The sequence below is a fragment of the Oncorhynchus nerka genome, linkage group LG28 (genome assembly GCF_034236695.1).
Source record: "Oncorhynchus nerka isolate Pitt River linkage group LG28, Oner_Uvic_2.0, whole genome shotgun sequence".
Lineage (NCBI taxonomy): Eukaryota > Metazoa > Chordata > Actinopteri > Salmoniformes > Salmonidae > Oncorhynchus > Oncorhynchus nerka.
The window spans coordinates 39,086,918-39,114,519 of NC_088423.1; the positions used below are offsets into that span (position 1 = coordinate 39,086,918).

General features: G+C 39.3%; 1 protein-coding gene and 1 long non-coding RNA gene across 2 annotated transcripts in view; both read left to right on the forward strand.

Moving 5' to 3' along the window:
- Positions 1-27,602, forward strand: part of LOC115113865 (VPS10 domain-containing receptor SorCS1-like) — a 90,159-nt gene that overhangs the window by 42,238 nt on the left and 20,319 nt on the right. The window contains exons 6-20 of the mRNA XM_065012582.1: positions 1,539-1,603; positions 3,883-4,001; positions 4,220-4,309; positions 4,975-5,154; positions 8,203-8,349; positions 8,447-8,549; positions 10,448-10,524; positions 10,906-10,997; positions 11,204-11,311; positions 11,627-11,744; positions 12,502-12,635; positions 24,819-24,932; positions 25,122-25,293; positions 26,991-27,177; positions 27,346-27,479. Of these exons, the coding sequence (XP_064868654.1) occupies positions 1,539-1,603; positions 3,883-4,001; positions 4,220-4,309; positions 4,975-5,154; positions 8,203-8,349; positions 8,447-8,549; positions 10,448-10,524; positions 10,906-10,997; positions 11,204-11,311; positions 11,627-11,744; positions 12,502-12,635; positions 24,819-24,932; positions 25,122-25,293; positions 26,991-27,177; positions 27,346-27,479 (1,840 nt within the window). The remainder of the gene's footprint in view (positions 1-1,538; positions 1,604-3,882; positions 4,002-4,219; positions 4,310-4,974; positions 5,155-8,202; positions 8,350-8,446; positions 8,550-10,447; positions 10,525-10,905; positions 10,998-11,203; positions 11,312-11,626; positions 11,745-12,501; positions 12,636-24,818; positions 24,933-25,121; positions 25,294-26,990; positions 27,178-27,345; positions 27,480-27,602) is intronic.
- On the forward strand, positions 14,789-16,500 carry LOC135565525 (uncharacterized). The gene is made up of 3 exons (XR_010461639.1): positions 14,789-15,706; positions 15,861-15,933; positions 16,130-16,500. It is a non-coding gene; the product is annotated as an uncharacterized LOC135565525 (long non-coding RNA).

Genomic DNA, 27,602 nt, shown 5'->3' on the forward strand with positions numbered 1-27,602 from the left:
GAAGCACTGAGTTTGAAGGTAGGCCTGGAAATACATCCACAGGAACACCTCCAATTATCTCAAATTATGTCAATTAAACTATCAGAAGCTTCTAAAGCCATGACTTCATTTTCTGGAATTTTCCAAGCTTTTTAAAGGCACAGTCATGTGAACTTCTGACCCACTGGAATTGTGATACAGTGAATTATAAGTGAAATAATCTGTCTGTAAACAATTGTTGGACAAATGACTTGTGCCATGCACAAAGTCCTAACCGACTTGCCAGAACTGTAGTTTGTTAAAAAGAAGATTGTGGATTGGTTGAAAAACAAATTTTAATGACTCCAACCTAATTGTATGCAAACTTCCGACTTCAACTCTATATATGCTGAAATCATGTGACACTTGGATTGCACACAGGTGGACTTTATTTAACTAATTATGTGACATCTTAAGGTAATTGGTTGCACCAGATCTTATTTATTGTCTTCATAGCAATGGGGGTGAATACATATTGCTGCTTCACATACTGCAGTTTATGTTACAATAGCCTCAATTTGGCAGAGTTACACCATCAACCTGATAACGAGCAGCATAGCTGTGCAGGCATGTAGTCCATACATTCCGGAGTGATAGAAGAACATAGAAGCAGCCTATCTAAGAACATGTGGCTGCTGTTCTCCAATAGAAGATTATGAAGTATTTGACAGAAAGACCATTAGAAAAAGATGGAGCAGAAAGACAATTACGGAGTGCTGAGGGAAGCAAGATGGGCCCTTTTTTTTATTATGTCTCAGACACTGACACACTATGGAATGTGAGGAGAAACCCATCTTCTTCCACACTTAGCTGCTATTAATGCAACAAGTGGTCACACTTGTCCCTCCACACTTAACCGCTGCTTCCCAGCCGTGGCTCTTTTGAAATAGCATGAAATGGCTCCGAAGTACCTTCCCCCTGAATTACCACACAGGCCCAGTGATTGATGGGGTCATGTTTGTGGGAAATGTTTGTTGTCATTGTTATATTTTCAAAGAGAAAGGGATCAGCGTTTCATGCAGCTAGGTTCCCTATTATAATTTAATTGAATCAAAATGGAAATCACAAACATTGTTTTCCTTCAAATTTTTTCCAACATGACTTTGTCCTCTCTAGAAAGCTGATGTTTTAATAGCGCAATTGAACAAAAGGGTTGACATTTGTAAATGAGTATCTCTGGTCACTCACTTGTTTTATGACTTTGCGAAGGATCCTTTTGGAATAGATGACAACAAACAGAATGATTATTCATATTTCCCATACAGTTTGACCTCAGCGTGCCTTTCTTCATCTTGTTAACCAGATGATTTATTTAATCACAAGGCACACCTACAGCATACTCTTCAATTAAGACATCATATCTGGATCATGAGATAAATTCACACATCATTGACGAAAATGTTCAAATCATGAATTAACTGATACTACTACAAATCCACAAATACTTACCATATGATGCACATATCATAATTGGATAGATGTTTTGCTATGTTCCTCAGTTGCCTCTCCTGTCCCCACAGGTCAAAACTGGGTTTGGACCAAGAGCCAGGAATGATTCACTTGGAGACCAGTGTTTCTGATAGACGTGAGTCATCGTCACATCTAGGACATCTTATTTGAGGACTTTATTATAGGGATTCTTGGGCTCATTTTCACACACAAGTGACATTTTCTATCTGCTAAACAGCCTTTACAGCAGGGTTCCCCAACTGCCAGCCAACGGGGCAGACTTGCAGTCTACAAATTATTTGTTATTTTATTCCAGCCCCCGACTATCCGCTCAAGAAAAAAAACTGCCTGAGGCTTAATCTAGTTGATGATCCCTGCTTTACAGGGTGCTGGCCTATGAATACTCCAATGCTTCCCACAGTTGTGACAAGTTGGCTGGATGTCCTTTGGGTGGTGTACCATTCTTGATTAACACGGGAAACTGTTGAGCATGGAAAACTCAGCAGTGTTGCAGTTCTTGACACACTCAAACCGGTGCGCCTGGCACATACTGCCATACCCGTTCAAAGGCACTTTTGTCTTGCCTATTCACCCTCTGAATGGCACACATAAACAATCCATGACTCAAATGTCTCAAGACTTAACCCGTCTCCTCCCCTTCATCTACACTGATTGAAGTGGATTGAACAAGTGACATCAATAAGGGATAATAGCTTTCGCTTGGATTCACCTGGTCAGTTTATGTCATAGTAAGAGCAGGTGTTATTCTAGTACGGTACATTAGAACGCAGAAGGTGCCATTTCAAAATTGGGTAGTGCATCATCAGTTCCTCTCGTTATGTTAGTCATTGCATACCATAGAGAGTTATCCCATGTCAGCTAATGCTTTTTTATTTCGTTTTTTTTGCCCATAGATATTGTTGTAACATTTTTCTTACTCAAATATCACCTGAATAAACATTAAACATAGCAAAATGTATATAATTGCAAGAATATTTGCTTTTCAATGACAATGTTCTTTGCACCCCATAACAAAATGTGTAGAATTGCAGGAAATAAGCTTTAAACTGCTAAATTCTCCCCACCAACAAGAGGGGTGTGAACAGTTTGTGTCATGAACAGGGGTTGTGCCCATAGAGATAGACATGGCCCGTGCGCACGCATGGGAAGGGGGTTGCGGGATGTCCCCCACTCATGCTGCCAAACATACCCTCCTAAAACTGACCATCCTACCGATCCTCGACTTCGGTAATGTCATCTATAAAATAGCCTCCAACACTCTACTCAACAAACTGGATGAAGTCTATCGCAGTGCCATCCGTTTTGTCACCAAAGCCCCATACACTACCCACCATTGCGACCTGTACGCTCTCGTTGGTTGGCCCTCGCTTCATACTCGTCGCCAAACCCACTGGCTACAGGTTATCTACAAGTCTCTGCTAGGTAAAGCCCCGCCTTATCTCAGCTCACTGGTCACCATAGCAGCACCCACTCGTAGCACACGCTCCAGCAGGTATATCTCACTGGTCACCCCCAAAGCCAATTCCTCCTTTGGTCGTCTTTCCTTCCAGTTCTCTGCTGCCCATGACTGGAACGAATTGCAAAAATCTCTGAAGCTGGAGACTCACATCTCCCTCACTAGCTTTAAGCACCAGCTGTCAGAGCAGCTTACAGATCACTGCACCTGTACATAGCCCATCTATAAACAGCCCATCTATCTACCTACCTCATCCCCATACTGGTATTTATTTATTTATTTATTTTGCTCCTCTGCACCCCAGTATCTCTACCTGCACATTCATCTTCTGCCGATCTACCATTCCAGTGTTTAATTGCTATATTGCAATTACTTCGCCACCATGGCCTATTTATTTCCGTAACTTACCTCATTTGCACTCACTGTATTTTGTTTTCTTTTGTTCTACTGTATTATTGACTGTATGTTTTGTTTATTCCATGTGTAACTCTGTGTTGTTATATGTGTCGAATTGCTACGCTTTATCTTGGCCAGGTCGCAGTTGCAAATTAGAACTTGTTCTCAACTAGCCTACCTGGTTAAATAAAGGTGAAATAAATAAAAATACAAATTAAATGCTGGAATGGGGGGAGGCCCGAGTGAAAAGGTTTGTGAACTCCTGATGTAAGGGGTCGGACTGGACTCTTAAGTTGGACGGAGTGTTGAGAGCGTCTGTTCCTTAAGGGCTCCAGTGTTACTATCTTGTCCCTGAGGAGAATGGCTCATTTGGCTGTAGCTAACACGCAGGGACACTCATTCCATCTCTGTTAATAGTGGAAATAGAAATGGGCTTTTCTGCTTTCTACTATCAATGCAATTAATGCTAGACTCAATGAAATAGTCCCGAAGCACTTATTTTCTCCTGTTACATTGTGTCAATTATTTACCGTCTGTTATAGGGTCCCAGTATATAACGTGTAAGCTGCAGAACTGCTCAGAGGCCAACAAAGGCAGGCCTTTCCCTGGATTTATCAGCCCTGATTCCCTGGTCGTTCAGGACCAGTATGTTTTCATTCAGGTGGGAATTTTGAATGTTTCTGTTATAATAAAAATTCTCTAAAACGGTTAATCTTAATGTACAGTAAACTTGTAGGTATTAATGACCATAAACCAAGAGAGAATGGTATAAAAACATACAACTAAGACTATTGCATAATTACTCCGTTAGCCCAATTTACAGTGATTCGTTGTAATAATTTTGCTCTAAATGAAATAGAAATTGCTTGGTTTCTCTAGGTACCAATGGGTGGCCGGCCTGTCCATTATGTGTCTTACAAAAGAAATGCTTTCTTCCCAATGAAGCTACCTAAGTACATATTACCAAAGGTGGGTTGGAAATATTACGTTGAGTATTACTTGTATCCTGTTATGAATCCAGTAAAAAACTGTTTTGATATTATAACACTTCTAAAAAATATATGTTCTTGCTTTTTCTGCTTTTCCAAGGCCAACTTTAATCAAATGAACATACAAATATTGAATAGAAAGTATATATAGACAGTATATTTAAATAAATATTTCAATAATGTTTTAAAGCTTTCACAGAGGGATCCCAACACAGAACAGATGTACAAACACCATACTAACAGTAGAATAGTTGTACAGCTTCGTACAGAATTACCCCACTGGGTACAGACATCGGTTCAACGTCTAGTTGTGACTAACATTTTATTGACTTGTCAGTTAACATGACTTCAATGTGTCATCAAAAGAAATGTGAAGCATGTCATTAGATTGAGGTTAAAAGTTAGGTAAAAAAATAAATAAAGACGAACATTCCCCAAATGTATTTACTTAAATTACTTTTTGAAAATCCAGTCAGTTTTCCACATTGATTCAACACCGTCACATTGATTTATTTTTTAGGACATGGAAACGTTGATTCAACCAGTTTGTGCCCAGTGGTACCACTGCAGCCCTGAAACTAAATAAAGTTTTGTATTGGATTATATTGTGTGACATAGTGTCCTAACTCATAATTCCTTAACCAGGACTTGCAGATAATCAGCACAGATGATAACCAGGTGGTAGCAGCAGTGCAGGACTGGCACCAGAATGACTCCTACAACTTGTACATGTCAGAGGCCCGAGGACTCTTCTTCACTCTGGCCCTGGAGAACGTAGTGAGCAGTGGGGGACCAGAGGGCAACATCATGATAGACCTCTATGAGGTATGTAGCAATGGCTTAGTTAGACTGCCATCCCTGTTTGTATGCACACTACCACTTCTGCCAAGAGGTCTCAACCTTTATGGCACAGATGGTATTGGAGTGTACTTACCCTGTAAGAGCTGGAGGTATTGTTGAAGCCTTGATCCTGGCTGTTCCCCCTCATTTCCTACGTTCCTACGTTATGAACTTAAGCAAACACATACAGTACATTAGTCAGAAACCTGGATTAGCATCTATTCACTCATACAGTATCAGATCCGTATGATCTGTATTTATGAAGTATAGAGGTTTGTTAGCCATTAACTAGCACGTCCATGTGTAACAATGATGATATAACTTTATAAGTTACTGTATGTAGCATTCATAAATGAGCAAAGTTGGCAGGTCTACACACATTAATTCATTATTCACTTCTATTATATCAATCTTAATGACTGTAGAACATGCACCAGAGGTGGCTCCACAGGTCCCAGAATGGTGTGAGGAAAAAATATTATAGGGCCCATAGTTTGTCCTTATCTGATAACCAAACCAATTGAAATTCCAGACTTTATACTTTATGACGTGATTAATCTGTTGTTAAAAGTGTTAATATGAGCTATGATGGGACCAGAGTTTTTCTAATCAAGTCACATGGTTTAAAAAAAAATTGGAAAAACTCCTGGCCTTGGGGAGGATTAAAGCCTGTCAAACTGCAGAAACCTTGTACTTGTTCAAATTAATTATATTTAAAAAAGGACTAGGGGGGTTTCCTATACACAGAGACAGAGAAAGAAACAATTGGATAAAACTCGTAGTGCTGATGTTTGCATTGTGTAGTCCTGCCCTATGTAACTGTATTAGGACTAATACAAAAGTCTATGTCAGCGATTGTGTTTATTGAATATTTTGGATTGAAAAAGTATCGGTAGCCTACTCAGCACAAGTTCGGATATCAACACATTTTTTCTCCATTCACATTTTTTTCACAGACAAATGGTATTTCTTTACTATTTAAAGTACTATATAGATACAGAATAGCGTTGCGATGAATATCTGCTGTTTTACGGGCCCCTGAACATTTCTGCTATTTTTTGCACTGAAACACATTTTACATGATGTTTCCACTATGACCAAAAAGAGGTTCTGGACATCAGAACAGCAATCACTAACCTCAATTTGGAGGAAGATTTCTACTTCAACGAGTCGCCGGCACGGGACCTACTGCTCACCCCAGACCAGGTCCTAATCCCAGAGACTCAGAAAAGGAAGAGACGATGTAAGAGTGGCTGACGTGCGGGCACCCTGATGAAACTATGACGGAGAATAAATAATTTGCCTCTACCCTCTGTTCTATTGGCGAACGTACAATCACTGGAGAAAAAATTGGACGAGCTCTGTTCAAGACTAGCCTGTTAACGGGACCTGAAGAACTGTAATATCCTATGTTCCTCTGAGTCGTGGCTGAACAAGAGCATGGATAATATACATCTAGCTGGTTTTTCCATACATTGGCAGGATCGAACGGCAGCCCCGGGTAAGTTCAATTGGGGAGCTGGGTGTTTCTTTGTTAACATCATCTGGTGTGAGATCTCTAATATTAAGTCTCGCGGTTCTGCTCGCCTGTGTGAAAATGCCTCATGATAAACTTTAGGTTAATAAATAATACTATTTACCAAGAGAGTTTTCATCTATATATTTCATTGCTGTCTATTTACCACCGCAATCACCGGGCTGATTACCAACAACAAGGATATGCCCTACAGGGAGAAGATATGAATTCTGATGACGTGGTGAGAGGTAAACAACCTCTGCCTCAATGCCAGCAAAACAAAGAAGCTGATTGTGGACTTGAGGAAACAGGCATCAATGGTCAAAAGCTTCAAGTTCCTCTTCATTCACGTTTCCGAGGAGCTGAAATGGTCAAACCACACAGACACCGTGGTGAAGAAGGCACAACAGCAACTCTTTAACTTTAGGATGCTGAAGAAATCCGGCCTGTCCCTGAGGGCCCTCACAGTGTTCCACAGGAGCATCATTGAGATTATACACTACTGGTCAAAAGTTTTAGAACACCTACTCATTCAAGGGTTTTTAATAGTTTTTTTACTATTTTCTACGTTGTAAAATAGTAGTGAAGACATCAAAACTATGAAATAGCACATATGGAATCATGTAGTAACCAAAGAAAGAGTTAAACAAATCAAAACTGTGTAAGGGCTATTTAACCAAGAAGGAGAGAGATAGAGTGCTGCATCAGATCATCTGGCCTCCACAATCCCCTGACCTAAATCAAATAGAGATGCCTTGGGATGAGTCGGACTGTAGGGTGAAGGAAAGTAGCCAACAAGTGCTCAGCATATGTGGGAACATTCCAGGTGAAGCTGGTTGAGAGAATGCCAAGAGTGTACAAAGCTGTCATCAAGGCAAAGGGTGGCTATTTGAAGGGTCTCAAATATAAAATGTATTTTGATTTGTTACACTTTTTTAGTTACTACATGATTCCATATGTGTTATTTCATAGTTTTGATGTCTTCACTATTATTCTACATTGTCGAAAATAGTAAAAATAAAGAAAAACCCTTGAATGAGTTGGTATTCTAAAACCTTTGACCGGTAGTGTACGTTTGGGCTGCATCCCAGCCTGATACGGCAACTCCACTGTCGCAGACCGCAAGACGCTACAGAGGGTGGTACTCTCAGCCGAACCCACGATTAGGTGCACATTGCTTACCCCCCAGGACACTTACAGCACCAGGTGTCACAGGAAGTCCAAAAAGATCATCAGGGACACCAGCCCCCAAGCCATGGCTTGTTCTCCCCGTTTCCATCACTCAAATGCAGACAGTATAGGGGCATCATGTCAAAAACGGGCCAAATGCTTCTACCAGACCACCACTAGTCTGCAACGTTCTCCAAAATAATGTTCCCTGTCATAAATGCTATTATGTACAGAATAGTTCACTTTCACCTCAAAACTAGGGCTTCAGCTTTACTTATGTTTGAATAATTTACAGTTGTAGCTTTTGCCCCTAATTTTTTTTCATGTCTCTTTCTCAATGTTCCTAGGTAGCAGGGATAAAAGGGGTGTTCTTGTCAAATAAAGTTGTTGAGGGCCAAGTGAAAACGTTTATCACTTACAATAAGGGACGAGACTGGCATCTTCTACAGGCTCCAACCACTGATCTGAAGGGAACCAGACTCTACTGTGTACAGGTGAGTCTGCTATTGAAAGTGGCCAATATCTGAAAACCTATAACTGTTTTTGTCTATAAACCACATTATGTTTTTTTTTTCTTTTGTTGATTTTCAGCCCTACTGTTCATTACACCTGCATCTCCATGTGTCTGACAACCCGTACACGTCTGGAAACATAGTCAGTAAGGAATCAGCTCCAGGAATTATAGTAGCATCAGGTAGGCACTATTTGAAATGTTTAGCTGTGTCTTTTGTTTATTTTCACCCTCATTAGCAATTACCACAGGGACCTCCACTCTCCTTAATTATGGCTGCAGGGGAAGTATTGAGTAGCTTGGATGAAAGATGCCCATAGTAAACGGCCTGCTCCTCAGTCATGGTTGCTAATATTTGCCTATTATTATTATTATTGGATAGAAAACACTCTGGAGTTTCTAAAACTGTTTGAATTATGTCTGTGAGTATAACAGAACTCATATAGCAGGCAAAAACCTGAGAAATTCCACTTCCTGTTTGGATTTTGTCTGGGGGTGGCAGATTTTCAACCAAGCTCTCATTGAAATTACAGCAAGATATGGATGAGTTTTCACTTCCTACGCCTTCCACTAGATGTCAACAGTCAATAGAACTTTGTCTGATGACTCTAATGTGAAGGGGAGTCGAATGAGACAGGAAATAGTCACCACTGCCACGAGTTGACCATGCATTCACCATGCACGTTCACAGGGGAAGCACCTGCGTTCCACCGCTCATCTGAAGTCATTCTAATTCTCCGGTTGGAATGTTATTCAGGATATATGTAAACAACATTCTAAAGATTGATTCAGTACATCGTTTGACATGTTTCTACTGACTGTTACGGAACTTCTGGACATTTTGTCACGTTATATTGGACGCGCTTTGTGACTTTGGAATTGTTTACCAAATGCGCTAACCAAAGTAGCAAATTGGACATAAATAACGGACATTTTCGAACAAATCAAACATTTATTGTGGACCTGGGATTCCTAGGACTGCATTTTGATGAAGTTCATCAAAGGTAAGGAAACATTTATCATGTATTTTCTGGTTTCTGTTGACTCCAACATGGCGGCTAATTTGGCTATTGTTCTCAGCTCCGTCTCAGATTATTGCATGGGTTGCTTTTTCTGTAATGTTTTTTTAAAATCTGACACAGCGGTTGCATTAAGGAGAGGTATATCTATAATTCCATGTGTATAACTTGTATTATCATCTACATTTATGATGAGCATTTCTGTTGAAACGATGAGGCTATGCAAAATCACTAGTGAAGGAACTGGTGAATGTAATGTGCCAATGTAAACTCAGATTTTTTTATATAAATATGAACTTTATCAAACAAAGCATGCATGCATTGTGTAACATGAAGTCCTATGAGTATCATCTGATGAAGATAATTAAAGGTGAGTGATTAATTGTATCTCTATTTCTGCTTTTTGTGACAGCTATATTTCGCTGGAAAATGGCTGTGCTTATTGTGGTTTGGTGGAGAACTAACATAATCGTTTGTTGTGCTTTCACTGAAAAGCCTATTTGAAATCGGAGACTTTGGTGGGATTAGCAACATGATTAACTTTAAAATTATATAAGACACATGTATGTTTGAGGAATTGTAATTATGATATTTCTGTGGTTTGAATTTGGCGCCCTCTATTTTCACTGGTAGTTGTCATATCGATCCCGGTAGCGGGATTGCAGCCATAAAAGGTTTTAAGGTTCACAATTTGCAGTGGTTGCTCAACTCTTACACTGCTCGTTTTCCAACTTTAAAGACCCCTTTCATCTTTAACTCTGTTCCCCAAGTAAATGGTGGGATTCTGGCTTAAAACATTTTAGTCAGCCCCCCGTTTGATCTGTAAATTTGATCTATGAATCTGCCAGATGGCAAAAGCAGATACAGAAGGAAGAGTTTGAATTTCTGAATCTCTGTTTTTGGCTGAGTAAATACTCCCTTTATAGGAGAGCTGTAGCCTGTGGCAGAATATTTTCATCTGTATTTTTATTTCATTGTGCATGAAATATATTTTAATGTGGGTTAAGAAGGCATATAATGAAAGTGTTTACACTATAACTATGCTCTGCTTTTTACATCTAGGTACCATTGGGCCCGAGCTTACCGCCTATAATGTCAGCATTTTCATCACCTCAGATGCTGGCAACACTTGGAGAGAGGTACTGTGACTGAAAGAGACAGGTGCCACTGAAATGTGACACAAATTCAAAACAACACGTAGAAGAAAAGATCAATCTGCTTATAATTTGGAAACTCTGGATGCATAATGCATGATATTGTTTGCATTACCCTTGATCACATGCCATGTATACTGGTTTAAAGAAGATGTTATTATTTTTTCCATAGAACTTCTTAGGAGCTGATAATATTTGATGTTTTCTCACTTAAAAATGAAATGTAATATGTGGCTGTGTTACATGATATAGAAGAATAGCAGTAGCCTACAGTGATTACAAATCCATCACTCATCAAAAGTATACGTAAACGGTATGCACATCTCTGACCTTTGAAAATGTGATGAAATCCTGTCCTGTTTGTAGGTATTTGAGGAGGAGTATAGTGTCTTCTTTCTTAACCAGGGTGGTGCCCTAGTGGCCATTCGACACACACCTCTCCCCATCAGACATATCTGGTATTTTTTCCTTTAACATTCAACTTCCGTGCATACTGTTACAGTATCAACATTGAATTACATTTGTCTATAAATGTTTTATGGACTGTATTATGTAAGCACTGAACGTCCACCTAATGTTAGCGTTACAGTACAATCTATTCTATGCATGGTGAGGGTTCCACATGAGCCATGCATGAGAGCCAACATGTTGTTTCTCCATCCAGGCTGAGTTTTGATGAGGGAAAACGCTGGAACAAATACAGCTTCACCCCCTCTCCTCTCTATGTAGACGGGGTCTTAGGAGAGCCAGGGGAAGACACCCTCATCATGACGTAAGAATCTAAACAAATACTCTATGGTTAATAGTATGCATTTTGCAATGCGTTGAAAGTTTAATGGACGTTTTGAAAAGAAAGAGTTTGTTTCGAACGCAGTGAAAAACATGTACTCGCTGTCAGAAGTTAGACACTTTTTTATTTATTTTCCCTTTTTACTCTTCTGAGTCATTGTACAAATCCCTTGTGGTTAGCTCAGGCAGCCTTTCATCTCCCACTTGTATGATTAAAAGGTATTTTACTTAATACATTTTAGCTAGCGACCCTTTTTTTCAGACATTTTTCACCATCCTTTACTTTTTGTGTTTGCAGAATATTTGGCCATTTCAGCCATCGTTCTGAGTGGCAGCTTGTCAAAATAGACTTCAAGGCCATCTTTAACAGAAGGTGTAACACAGACGACTATCAGACCTGGCAGTTACACAATGATGTAAGAGCAGCCACTTTGATACATTTGTAAAGGATTTGGGCACTTTATTTCAATGGAATACAGTATGATGAGAGATGTCCTACAACACCCATTTTCTGTCTCAAATTTGTCTCAAAATTATGGATACTTTCTATGTATTCACTTTCAGAACAAATGAGCAATTATACACATTTTCATGTACTTTAAAAAACTATATATTAAAAGAACTTCATCACTCAGAGGCTTTTCTTTGAAAGTGTTACATCGTATCACGCCTCGGGATAGGACCCAGATGCAGACACAGGAGACGGATAGTACAGTTCTCAGATATTTATTGTAAACACGGGGCAGGCAAAGAGCAGGTCAAGGACAGACAGGGGTTCATAATCAGGCCAGAGTCAGGCAGGTACAGGACGGCAGGCAGGCTCGGGGTCAGGGCAGGCAACGGTTCGTAATTAGGTCAGAGTCAGGCAGGTGCAGGACGGCAGGCTCGGGGTCAGGGCAGGCAGAATAGTCATAACCGGAAAACCTAGGAAACTAAACTTGAGAAAAAGGAAGACGGGAAAGCACGCTGGTAAGACCTGACAGACAAGACAAACTGGCATCAGACAAACAGAGAACAAAGGTATAAATACACAGGGGATAATGGGAACACCTGTAGGGGATGGAGACATGCACAAAGACAGGTGAAACAGATCAGGGTGTGACACATCCAAAAATAAAGTAAATTCTGAAATGTTCTAGTTAATTATTTCAAATAATACATTATTTCTCACAGGGTAAAGTCTGCATTATGGGAGTGAAGAGAATCTTTCATAATCTGAAGCCCGACACCAGATGTATCAAAACCAGAGATCAGTACATCTCCCAGATGTCAGACTCCTGTCCATGCACCGAGGCTGACTTTGAGTGGTGAGGAGACTACTGGCTGCAACTGTCGATAATATATAACATTCAATTAAATTCCATACAGTCTATATTAATCCTTTCAGTGGCAATTTAAGAAGGCATCATTGGAGCACAATAACACGATGACATGCTGTTTATAATTGTATTCATATAATTATTGACACTAACTACCCTAGACACAGTTAAAAGTAGTTTTGGGGATAAGATCAAGAAGGCAGTTAGACATCTCTATCTCCATTGTGAAGTAGAAGTTTCACAACCTTCAGCATACATTTCTGTGATCGGTTGGGTCTGTCCAGGTACATCTTTAACCATTATACCTGGTTCTAACATGCACCCTGATTTTGTCAACATTTTGATTCCAACACCGTTGTTCATCCTTTATCCGCTCAATGATCTGTCTTGTGTTCAACTTCTTTAACTCTGGACAAGTTAAGATAGTGTTATTTGTCATCACAGTGATGAAAGTATGGCTAGGGTTTGGAAGGGGCCTTAGATTGAGCAGGCTCCTAGGAGCTTACATATTCACTGGTGTTGAGGATTGAAGTGGACTTCTCCTTTAGTCTAGTGGAGGCACATATGTGACATTGCTAGAAGGCCACATATATGCTTGATAAGCATTTCGCTACACCACAAGCATTTCGCTACCCTCGCATTAACATCTGCTAACTATGTGTATGTGACAAGCTAGGCTGTCAAGTCAGGTAAGGTCAAAACAGTACTCCACAAATGTATCGCAGTAGTCCTGTGCCATCTTGCTCAAGAGCCAGTCGGCATTGGAATCTACAGTGGTTCCTCCTTTAATTAAAAGTTGTGTCATACTGCAGCTCACCTTTCGTGCTGCCGCAGCATTCTGTGGCACGTCATTTCATTCTCAGCCATTTTTTCTGTTACTGCAAGTTACTGCTAGTTTGATCACCAGAGGGCATCTTTGAAAAGCATTTGATAGTATTTCATATTGGCATTACCAGAGCATTTAAAACCTTTTTTGTAATAACATAGTATATGGGATTGATTTTAAGAAATTTGGTTTAATTCATTTGATTAATATTATGGTGCTTCTATTCAAAGAAAAATGAAAAACCAAATCCTTTGTAGCAAAGATACACCCCTCTCAACTTACATGACGAACCACAGATCTTAGGAACTCTTCACAAAGGGCCTTTTACCCCAACTTATATATGATCCCCAATCAGAGACAACATGCTTTTGGTGCACTGTCAGTAGCTTTGTAACGCTCGTTGTCGGTGGAAGGAAGAGTGGACCAAAGCACAGTATGGAAAGTGTTCATGATATTTATTTTCAAGATACAGTCAAACAATAATAACAAATAAAAAAATCCGAAAGCGAACAGTTCCGTCAGGCACAGACACTAAACAGAAATGAACACCCCACACAACCCAAACGGAAAATCACAACTTATAATATGATCCCCAATCAGAGACAACATGCTTTTGGTGCACTGTCAGTAGCGTTGTAACGCTCGTTGTTGGTGGAAGGAAGAGTGGACCAAAGTGCAGCGTGGAAAGTGTTCATGATATTTATTTTCAAGATACACTCAAACAAAAATAACAAATAAAAGAAAACGACAGCTGCCTCTGATTGGGAACCATACTCAGCCAAAAACACTCCCTGCTTGTTTCATTTGAACTCGTGCACAATTATCAGTTTATTATTTGGTTTATATTGCCCATTCATTGTCAGTTAGAGACAGTAGTGCATTGGGACCCAAAAGCATTATCAGTGCTCAATCTCCCGCTTGGTTATTGTCAAATCAAAATGTTTTTTTTCTGAAAGCAACTTTTTTTTTATTTTCAATCAAAAATAATTGTTATGAAAGCAAAAACAAGGCTTGAAAGGAAAAAAAAATGTTTTGCAATCAAATATTTTGTAATAGAGCTCAGAACTTGATGCATTTATTCCCCAAAAATATTTAGAGAACAAAACATGTATTGTAAAACAAAATTTAATTTCGTTATCAACCACCCTACATTTTGGCCATTTTTTGAGAGTCAGTTTGGCTACAACCAATACTGTTCAGCCTTATATAGCAGACACCTACGAAGAAGGACTGTGTAATGATGGTATCTCAGGTAAGCAGCACTGGGCGTTCTTCTGTCCAACTTTTACATAGCACAATGGCGAAGAGTTAAGAAGTCTCTGCAGCATGTAGGTGGTGCAGGTATCATTGCCAGAATGATCCAGCTTTGTTGCATTGCTCGGCAAAAATACTCTGTTTCTGCACACCTGTCTCTCGTCCACATTGATACAAATCAAAAATTGGGTACTAAGGTACTAAGATGTATAATGTCTCCATCAAATCTAAGAAGTTATTTTAACTTTTTTATTCTTACTTATTCCTTGACAAATGTTCAATGATGTATGAAATTGGAGTTGTTCTTCATCAACTGGTAATTCATAAATAATGAAGCAGGTTAATAGGGTAAACATTTGACTTTTAATTCCAATGCTTTTTTTCAAGATATAACAGGTAAGTATATTATTTTTTATACATATTGCATATTTCCCATCACCGAATGAACAACCACAATACCAGTCTGGTGTTAAGCTTTCTGTGCTGTGTTGACATATCCTGAATATGACATCTGCTGCTTTAGATTGAACAGTCATACTGTATCTCAGTTATTGTTTTCATATCTACATAGAAGAAGCTATTTTCTTTACTTTTAGAGTGTGAGCTGATCAAGAGGTCAAAAATGTAGATATTGCCAGATGTTCACTGTCCGAGGAACAGGCTGTGGAACCTTTATTGCTGGCAAAAGTGTCCATAACCAGAGGTAATTAAACTGTTCTGTGTTCTTTTTCTCTCTTCCTCGCTGCCTGTCTTGTTGTACATGGAACCTGTTTCACATGCACAGTTTGGAGGAAGAAGGATACACTGCCTCATCTGTGGGCAGATCTGCAGCATTTTACAGAGATCTGGAATAATCACCCTTTAAGTGCAGAGCTGAACTTGACACCTCACCAGCTGCATATCAGAATGCACATTTTTGTTTTTGCCTTATCACTACACAGCTGATTCAAATGATCAAGTCATCATCAAGCTTCAAGTGGTATGTATGTCTAATAATGACATTATCTTCTATTTTTCAGCATAAAGTACTCTTTGGCCACTTATAGTGTGGACACCAGATGAGACCACACACACACGATAACAGTCTCTCTCCTTCACTTCCTCCCTCTCCCCCTTCTCCCTAAATCCTCTAGGTTATATTAGCTGTGTTGGTTAACCCCTCCCGCATCTGAACTGGCTGACACAGAGGGCACAGAATGATCATAGGTGAGAGGTCAGGTCAACAGGAAGTATTATTATTACATTGAAATACAGAGATAGAGATGTAGTAGTCCCAGAGTTATTGATCCAAGGTCAGTTTTGCATTTCACCTCCTGATGATTATGATGACGGACTATGGTAGAATAAAAAAAAACAAGGCTTAATCAAGTTCTCTCTCTATCAATCTGTCTCTCGTCTGCAGGTATGTTTTGATGTGAGAGAGGAAGCCAGTCCTGTCATCGCCACCTCACCTGCTCTTAAGATAACCTTCAGGTCAACTGGGGGCCCAAGGCTGGTTAGGAGACACCGCTAGAGACACTGTAATTGTGATGAACTGGGAGAATATTAGGGTAGCAATGTAATTTGTTAATCATATGCTGTCTGCCTCTGTTCTTACCTCTTTCCCTTTCTGTCTTCTACACCTCTCCACACCTCGTCTTTCTCCTCATTTTATAATGCACACCATATGTGCATTGAAGTACAGATTGAACTTGTATTTATAATATAACATTACAATGATCATAATTATAACACCTGTATAATGAACTTTTTTCAATAAAGTGTTTCACATTCTCCACTGGTTGAAATTAAGTATCTCATTGAAATGCTATCCTGCGTCTTCAGATTAATGCAGATGAAGGGAGTTAGATATGCATTGTTTATTTTCTGTATATATGAATTACAAATCAGCCTTTACTTAAATCATGTTTCTAGTCTGTTGCATAGTTACAATGTGTAATCATTGATTTCCCAGGAGCAGGAGTAGTAAACACTGTTGAAGTGTATAATTGTAATACATACTGTACATCCAGACACCGCATGATTCAAAGAATGGAGATTGATACACCTGGTATTATGACTGAAAAAGAATGCCTCATAGAGTCATATCTGAACCACACTTTTATTTGCCAAGGAAGAGTACATGATCAGTGAATATATTCAATGTACAGGCTACAATGTGGGGGGGATCTCATACATGGTAATAACTACAGTACATGTTTATAGGACTTGCATCCTTGGCACAATAAAGTTATTATAGTCTACTCAATACATAGGCTTCATTAATGCCATTCAGACTTGAAGTTGATACAACAGCTATGATAGCTGAGTTTCATAGATTGGTATGAATATTCATTCAGAACCTAACATTTTAGGGTCCATACACAGATCGGCTACATAATGTAGCTAGCTACACATCCATAGGCATACAGTTATTTGTATCCTCCACTACACAATAAGCAAGTAAATAGTTAGCTAGCTATGTTACTTCAGCTGCATTGCACGGCAAGGCAAGCATACACAATTGTACATTCAATTTGCAGTAAATGCTTAATCTAGCTAGATTCTTTACATCCACGGTTTCCCAAGACGGCAGCCTGGTTTTGTCAGGAGTCCCTAAAACATTAAACAACACGAATTACAATGTCATACTGTACTCAAATCATAACACCAGCTAGCTAGCTGGCTAATGTTAGCTAGTCAGTTAACTTGCTAAATTGCGATTTTCGTAAATGAACGTTATGACAAAAAAATTGGCACAATCCACATTAACATATTCCTCTCAATTGTACATTTTTAGCTTGACTCGTTATGACGTTATAACTACTTACATCTGCTTCGCCGTAATGTTTTGTCAGCCATCTTTGTTGAAGAAAGCTCCAGGGACGGGTGGCACGCGTCATTGGAACCACTCTATATGATTGGTTATATAAAAACCTTTGGACCCAAATGCATAATGAGAGCTCTAACTCCCCCTTGTGGTGATCTGGAGTAATGATGCCGTGACGCTAGGTATCTCTAACTTCCACGGTGTACGCTCAACTTTTAAAGGAGGAACCACAGTACACCTGTACCTGTAGCCGTTCTGCCCCTCAAGAGTTCTAAGCATGTTTACCAGTGTGTAGATAGACAGTGCGAAGGCATCGGAGGCTTCTGTGTCTCCAAACTCGACAGTGGGTTCAGAATGGTGCCTATCTCACATTGGACGAGTTGGTTTACATAAATGTGAGTGGTTACAGGATTAGGCGTTTGACACTAATTCCTACTTCACAGTAGGGAATTATTTTTTATTAGAAAGGCTTTCTTGAACGTGAACGTTCATGTGCCTTAAACAGTGACTGCCCTTAAAAAGCAGCTAATCCTTTTGAAAATGGCCTATGATATAAGTCAAAAACACGTATTTGAGTGTCAAAATGTACTACAAAGTTTTAAATAGGATCATTTTGGTCATAAACTCAGTCTGGTCTAAAAAAGAGATTGGAACCTCAGTACATCACAATGAGTAAAGGAAGGTTGGGAATGGATTACAATTATGTAAACAAATCATGCCCCCTTTTGCCAATTCCACATGCAAATCGCCCCTCCCACTTCGCCTCCCTTCATTGAGGGGGTTTGATTCATCTGTCCCTGGCACCCTGTTAGGCATGTTTTGCTTGCATTTGGTTTGGAACTGGGCTGCCTTCCAAGCGTGAGCCAGATGCCCCGTTCAAAGCCAATGACGGAGTCGGCTCAAATCAAAAGTAATGTAATTAGCACGTGTTGTAATGAGTGGGATTGTGTTTTCACATGCAAATGTGATTGCTTTTGATAACAACACTTTATCTGCCTTCCAAATGAAAACTAGTTCAAACATATGCACTGAAGAAAAATATAAACGCAACATGCAGAAGTGTCAAAGATTTGACTGAGTTACAGTTCAGGATATCAGTTCATTTCTATGAATTCATTTGGCCCAAGTCTATGGAATTCACATGACTGGGAATACAGGCAAGCATCGGTTACAGATACCTTTAAAACAAGTAGGGGCGTGGATCAGAAAACCAGTCAGTATCTGGTGTGACCACCACTTGCCTCATGCAGCGCGACACATCTCCTTCGCATAGAGTTGATCCGGCTGTTGATTGTGGCCTGTGGAATGTTGTCCCACTCCTCTTCAATGGCTGTGTGAAGTTGCTGGATATTGGCGGGAACTGGAACACTCGATCCAGAGCATCCCAAACATGTATGCAGACCATGGAAGAACTGGGACATTATCAGCTTCCAGGAACTGTGTACAGATCCTTGCGACATAGGACCGTGCATTAACATGAGTTGATTGCGGCAGAATAATGGAATGACAGTGGGCCTCAGGATCTCATCACGGTATCTCTGTGCATTCAAATTGCCATCGATAAAATGCAATTGTACTCTTTGTCTGTAGCTTAACGCCTGCCCATACCATAACCCAATCGCCACCATGGGGTACTCTGTCCACAATGTTGAAATCAGCAAACCGCACACCCACAAAAAGCCATACACCGCTGTCTGCCATCTAACCGGTACAGTTGAAACCGGGATACATCTGTTAAGAGCACACTTCTCCAGCGTGCCAGTGACCATCGAAGTTGAGCATTTGCCCATTTTACTCGGTTATGATGATGAACTGCAGTCAGGCCAAGACCCTGTTGAGGAGATGAGCATGCGCAGATGAGCTTCCTGAGGGGGTTTCGGACAGTTTGTGCAGAATTTCTTCAGTTGTGCAAACCCACAGTTTCGAAGCTTGACTTCATCCACATTTTGTTACGTTACAGCCTTATTCTAAAATGGATTCAATTGTTTTCTTTCCTCCATCACTCTACACATAAAACCCCATGATGACAAAGCAAAAACTGATTTTTAGACAATTTTGCAAATGTATAACATTTTTAAAACTGAAATATCACATTTACATACACTGTAAGTAAAGTATTCAGCCCCTTTACTCAGTACTTTGTTGAAGCACCTTTGGCAGCGATTACAGCCTTGAGTCTTCTTGGATATGACACTACAAGCTTGGTAGACCTGTATTTGGGGAGTTTCTCCCATTCTTCTCTGCAGAGCCTCTCATGCTCTGTCAGGTTGGATGGGTAGCGTAGCTGCACAGCTATTTTCAGGTCTCTCCAGAGATGTTCGATCAGGTTCAAGTCCAGGCTCTGGCTGGGCAACTCAAAGACATTCAGAGACTTGTCCCGAAGACACTCCTGCAATGTCTTGGCTGTGTGATTTGGAGGCCACTGTGTTTTTGGGGACCTTCAACACTGCAGAAATGTTTTGGTACCCTTCCCCAGATCTGTGCCTCAACACAATCCTGTCTCAGAGCTCAACAGACAATTCCTTTGACCTCATGGCTTGGTTTTTGCTCTGACATGCACTGTCAACTTTGGGATCTTACATAGACAGGTGTGTCTTTCCAAGTCATGTTCAATCAATTGAATTTAACACAGGTGGACTCCAATCAAGTTGTAAAAACATCTCAAGGATGATCAATGCAACCAGGATGCACCTGAGTTAAATTTCGAGTCTCATAGCAAAGGGTCTGAATACTTATGTAAATAAGGTATTGAGTATAACTTTTTTTGTACATGTTCAAACATTTTTTTTAAATGTTGCTTTGTCATTATTGGATGTTGTGTGTAGATTGATGAAGATGTAATGTAACAAAATGTGAACAAAGCGAAGTGGTCTGTATGTACATACAGTGCGGCAAAAAAGTATTTAGTCAGCCACCAATTGTGCACGTTCTCCCACCTAAAAAGATGAGAGAGGCCTGTAATTGTAGGATTTGCAAATTATGGTGGGAAATAAGTCTTTGGTCAATAACAAAAGTTTATCTCAATACTTTGTTATATACCCTTTGTTGGCAATGACAGAGGTCAAACGTTTTCTGTAAGTCTTCACAAGGTTTTCACACACTGTTGCTGGTATTTTGGCCCATTCCTCCATGCAGATCTCTTCTAGAGCAGTGATGTTTTGGGGCTGTTGCTGGGCAAGACGGACTTTCAACTCCCTCCAAAGATTTTCTATGGGGTTGAGATCTGGAGACTGGCTAGGCCACTCCAGGACCTTGAAATGCTTCTTACGAAGCCACTCCTTTGTGATCATTGTCATGCTGAAAGACCCAGCCACATTTCATCTTCAATGCTCTTGCTGATGGAAGGAGGTTTTCACTCAAACTCTCACGATACATGGCCCCATTCATTCTTTCCTTTACACGGATCAGTCATCCTGGTCCCTTTGCAGAAAAACATCCCCAAAGCATGATGTTTCATCCTGACCATATGACATTCTCCCAATCTTCTTCTGGATCATCCAAATGCTCTCTAGCAAACTTTAGACGGGCCTGGACATGTACTGGCTTAAGCAGGGGGACACATCTGGCACTGCAGGATTTGAGTCCCTGGCAGTGTAGTGTGTTACTGATGGTAGGCTTTGTTACTTTGGTCCCAGCTCTCTGCAGGTCATTCACTAGGTCCCCCCGTGTGGTTCTGGGATTTTTGCTCACCGTTCTTGTGATCATTTTGACCCCACGGGGTGAGATCTTGCTTGGAGCCCCAGATCGAGGGAGATTATCAGTGGTCTTGTATGTCTTCCATTTCCTAATAATTGCTCCCACAGTTGATTTCTTCAAACCAAGCTGCTTACCTATTGCATATTCAGTCTTCCCAGCCTGGTACAGGTCTACAATTTTGTTTCTGGTGTCCTTTGACAACTCTTTGGTCTTGGCCATAGTGGAGTTTGGAGTGTGACTGTTTGAGGTTGTGGACAAGTGTACTTTATACTGATAACAAGTTCAAACATGTGCCATTAATACAGGTAACGAGTGGAGGACAGAGGAGCCTCTTAAAGAAGAAGTTACAGGTCTGTGAGAGCCAGAAATCTTGCTTGTTTGTAGGTGACCAAATACTTATTTTCCACCATAATTTGCACATAAATTCATAAAAAATCCTACAATGTGATTTTCTGGATTTTTTTTCTCATTTTGTCTGTGATAGTTGAAGTGTACCAATGTTGAGAATTACAGGCCTCTCTCATCTTTTTAAGTGGGAGAACTTTCACAATTGGTGGCTGACTAAATACTTTTTTGCCCCACTGTATGTACATATTTACCTCAATTACCTCGTGCCCCTGCATATCGACTGGTACTCTGTTTAAATAGCGAAGTTGTCGTTATGCATTGTGTATTTATTACTTGTGTTACTATTTTTCTATTATCTCTGCATTGTAAGTAAACATTCCACTGGTAGTCTACACCTGTTGTTTATGAAGCATGTGACAAATAACATTTGATTTGATTGGATACATTTTATATTACTGGTATATTTACTAGTAAACTACCAGAATTTTGGTGACTTTATTATTTTGTTGTTCAATTTTATCACATGACATCTAATGGCCTTTTTGGGTACTTCAGATTATCTCTTTGTGGCTTAATCACATGTAAAATATATAAACTAATTAAATAAGATTTTTTAAACCTGTAAAACACTATCCTTAATATTAAACCATCAACTTAGTGAATTCAATTGGTGTTTAATATTAGGGTTTCATCATGAAATATATATATTTATATTTTACACACTTGTTTATTTTACAATGTATTTGTTGTAAAAGTGTTGGGGCCAAACTGGTGGCAGTTGTGAAAAAAGTCAATGGAAAATAATGTCATTGTCATTGTAAATGCCATTGTTGATTAGATGCCTTCATAATTAAGCCTATTTTCTCTTGAACCATATGGTCTATCCACTAAAACACATAAAACATTTATACTATATATGACTAATATATATATTTTTAAATATTCAAGTATGAATTACCAAATTTACCATAGATTGCCATCGACGGAACATAGGCGGAATACGTTTTGCAAACCTACGTTTGCTTGAATGTGAGTATTTGAATATGTATTTGGTTTTTGTGAGTGTGTGTGTGTCACCGATGCTGTAATTTGTTTACTGGAACCAAACTTTTGATTCCAGCTAACATACATCCAGCAAACATAAAAATGGCCTTTTTGCCTTTGTGCAGATTGCCATGTCTCATTTTCGATTTATTGAAAATGATACTTTTTTCAAAGTATCTATATTTTTCAAACAAGCCTTGCAGAGCTGGCTACAATTTCAATTTCATCCCCCTGAAAAGATAGAACAAATATTACAACAAAAATTATGGCTGAACTCAAATGTGCTGGTTGATAAAATACCTGTATTTATGGGAAAGATGTTTGAAAAGGGTATTTTGTTCTTAAATTACATTGTAAATTGTAATGGTAGAGTTATGTCCTTCGTGGTGTTATCAGAATTGTCTGGGAAGGTCTGCTCAATCCAAGAGCACAACCAATTGACAGCATTAACCCAAAAATGGAGGAGGTGGGTGGCAGCGGGAGGAGGTATGGAACTGGTCTGTCTGCCCAATATAAAGGATCAAAACTGGCGGAGGAATAAAAATAGCATAAATAGGAAAATATACCAGTTTCATTTGAGGACCAGGATGTTGACAACTGTGCCATACTGATTGCAAAATAGTTGGGAAGATAATGTTGATGTACTGATTCCATGGTACAGGGTGTATGAGTTGGTATATAAAACTTCGTGCTTTTCAGCTAAAATTATTATATAGAATTCTTGCCACCAACAACATGTTGAATATTTGGAGCATAAAATCATCGAAGCTCTGCAGATTTTGTTGTGAGGATACAGAATCAATAGACCATTTGTTTTGGTATTGCCCCCAGGTAGCCTGTTTCTGGTCTCAGGTTCAGGAATGGCTGAAAATGCATAGCATTGATCTAAAATTGACCCTAGAAATAGTACTGTTAGGAGATCTAACAGTCTTAGTAAAAGTATTTATCTTCAACTCGCAATCTGTAGATTCTATTCGATTAGATAGATTGAAATTGTACTTTAAATATCATAGCATAGTTGAAAGATGTGTGTTGCATAGAAACACGAAGTGGGTGGCCAGCAGAGATAGATGGGATGGGCTGGGGAGGCCGAGGGTTGGTATGTGGAATTGGAGACAAGTGGGAGTGGAGTTGCTGTGTGAGAGAGAGAATGGATGGTAAAAAAAAGTCAACATGAAACAATAAAAGTACATTTGAATGACACTAAGTGCCAGTGTTTTTACAACTAATGCAGGTTTTCCTGAGGCTGATGCCATGCAGGTGTTTGTATACATACATATACACACACTCTCATTCAAATAAACACATACAAGAACACACACATACATGTAATCGTGCCAGACATGCGCACAAACATATAAAGTAGGCACTGCTGTTATGATTTCAGTCGTCCTTGATGTCCTTTGTTTTAAATGTATTGTTATTATTTTTTTAATTTAGCATTGTTGTTTGCTGTTTTCTTCTGTCTTTTCCTTTTTTCTCTTTAGTTCATTATCTTGGATGTTGGTGCATTGGGGGGTTATTTTATTTTTTATTCCGGGGGGGGGGGGGTGGGGGGGAGACTGTGGGAGGGGTCTCGAATGGTTGAGGGACAGCTATTGGGGAACTGTGGAGGGTTCGGGTTTCACAAGATTGTGATCATGAAAAAGGAAACTACGACATATATTTTATATCACTATCATGCACACGTTCCCTCACACATAAGTATGGCTCTGTTGCGGAAAGACTGATACATGTTTGATAGTGTCTTGATGCTGTATTGTTTGTCCTTCATGTTCTAATACTTTAATGTTACCCCTTCCTTGTGTTTCTTGTAATAAATAATAATACAAAAATAATAAAACGTTTTTTTTTAAATACTTTGAAAGGTTCACTGACATCTGTCAATCAATCAATTAATCAAGTTTATATGATATCTGTTTACATAACATTTTCTTACAGAGCTCCAATGCCAGTAAACAATATTGAACATATTTAGATGTTTTTTGTCTTCTTATGGTTATTTTGATGTCGAACACACCAAACATAATACTATCAAACTATGTAATGATTGGTATTAAAAATCAAGTATTATATTACAGTCTTAAAATGTTACCAATAAACCTTAAAAACAGACATCCACTTTCTATACTTAATGCTTATTACTGATCTCAAGACTTGTAGCCTATTGATTTCTCTCTCCCACCCCAAATAGTGATTATGGCTTTGAGAGGCAGAGTGGTGGAGGATGCACCCCAGTCTTTTGGTTTGTTCCATCCTCCGTGTCCACAGACTGCACCACTGGGGACAGCTTCCTCAACACTACTGGGTATGGCAAATCTTCATTTAAACATTATGTACTGCTTAACTAGTCAGAAATGCACTCAGAATAACGTACAGTATTAGAGATCCCTTCAGCAAATTTGACAGTATATTTTCTTGTTTTATTTCTTCATATGTATTTAAGATAGAGTATGGGCTGTCTAGATATTTATGTCTGTATGTGTGTATGTTGCAGATACCGTAAGGCTCTATCCAATAACTGCACTGCGGAAACCCTGGGGAAGTATAGCCCTAGGAGCCAGAGGTGTCCCCGCCAGGCCCCGAGAGGTCTGCAGCTGGTCACCAGTGAGGGGACACTTACAGCCACCATGGGGGACAACATCACCTTCCTGGTGTTTCTGGAAGAGGTAATGTCTGGAATATTTCTTTAGACATCTTATTGAAAGCATGTGCTGGGTCGTTCACCAATTGGGTGCCTTTTGAGTAGCGTAACTTGGTGATACATTTTTTAAATAATAATCATAAAGAGCACATATTCAACTTAGATAACAAACATGTTTTGCCATTTCAAGAGGTTAATAAAAAAAGACAATAGCAAGTGCCTATTAAGTGCCAAGTAAAGTAACAGGGTTGACGATTTGGTCTTATCAGCCATAAATCCTCTTTTAACAGGGGTACAGAAGCTTGTTGTGTGCAACAGGGAGGGAAATTGAATGCAAGCTTCACCCCCAAAAAATTGCTAAACATTTCTAGTCTGTCAATCTATGTGCACAGACAAACATACACATGACAAGACACGCATGTACACATGGATTTTGTATTGTAGATACAGTATGTGATAGTAGAGTTGTCGCCTGAGGAAGCACGCTTAATGTGTTGTGAAAAGTGATAAGAAATGTAATGCCATGTAATATTTTTTATTTTATATAACCGCCTTAGTGTTGCTGGACATCCTTAATAAATACAAATGGGTAACAGGGTTGATGTGTTATGCTCGACCCACTCAGTTTTCCACCACAAAACATGAGAAAATGGCAAAAAAGAGTAGGACCAGCTCACCTGCTTGGACTTTAAAATGTTCCGTCTTTGTTTTTTGTTTTATATTTAAAAAATGAATTATTTAAATAATTCCATATTAAAACGAGAGTTCAGTTCACGTAACAGGGTCGACCTTAAAATTATGAACAGGTAGTTTTTTTTTACGTTAAAAGTAATCACCAATCACATTAAATGAACTAGGGGTTTACAATTATGGAGACAACTTTGAGAAATGTTGGGGTAAGTGGGTTAAATCTTAAAAGAAGTCACTGTTACGCTCGTCGAAAGATGAATTAGACCAAAGTGCAGCGTGGTAGGCAAACATCTTACTTTTATTTAAAATGAACACTAAAAAAATACAAAAATACACCACGAACATAAAGTTATGCAGGCTATACAGCAACTAACAAAAATCAAGATCCCACAAACTAAGGTGGAAAACAGGCTGCGTAAGTATGATCCCCAATCAGAGCCTCTGATTGGGAACCATACCTGGCCAACAAAGAAATATGACACATAGATTTCCCACCCTGGTCACACCCTGACCTAACCAAAATAGAGAATAAAACAGATCTCTAAGGTCAGGGCGTGACATGTCAAAATGCTGAATAAATCAGATTGATTAAATTTTCCATGAGGTCTATTTTAAAAGGCACTTCATTTAATATAACAGGCTGTTAAAATTCAATATTTGTACTTGAAATATCAAAGGGATCCAAAAGGCACACATTTCGTGGTATGAATGGGCATGTTATGTATTTGTCGCCCTATAGCATACATTTACATATACATTGGTTTACTCTCAATCGTTAACCAATGGATTGAGATGAGCTGCAGTGCATCATGTTGTACATATTGTTGATTCGTAGAGCCTAGATTGTTGTTGTCAAACACTTGTAGCCATTGTCATATAACAGTTGTCACATATAACAATGTATTTCTACATGCAGAATATGTGTAGGATATATAAATAAATACATGAATATATGTATTTTAAATTGTGTTAAACATGCAGACTGTGGCCATTTTTTCCAAAATCTAATCATAAACATGTTTCCATTGGTAGAGTGATGGCTCCACAACAAGTATAACATTGGACTTTGGAGACGGGACGGCCATATCCTACGCTAACATCAGCTCCATAGAGGATGGAATCAAACATATATACAGTAAAGTGGGCATTTACCGAGTGGCTGCCACGGCACTCAACAGCCTTGGCTCTGAGAGAGTCTTACTATACCTACATGTTACCTGTAAGTGAAGCAGTACATGAATGACTGATATAATTCATTTACTTTAGAATTACAGGTACTCTTTGGAACATTTCTACCTGTAAAAAAAAACTCTGTTAATGATGTATCTGCAGTAGGAAAGGAATACACTTCCGTGAAAGGAAACACATCCATTTTATTTTATTGTAGGTCTACTTGAGCAAGTGCAGCTTTCAGCTCCCTCGGTGGTTGTTAGGAATGAAGCAGTGAATCTATCAACAGTCCTGAAGCCACGTTACGTTGGATCAGTCACCTACTACTGGTGGATCAACAACCACACTGAGGTCAGTGAAGTATTCCACTATATCTTAAAACTTTACAGATTTACAGAACTTTACTTAACTCATTTACTATATTAATTGCAATATTGGGAATTGTACGGACAAACCCACCTTTAGTTTGTGACA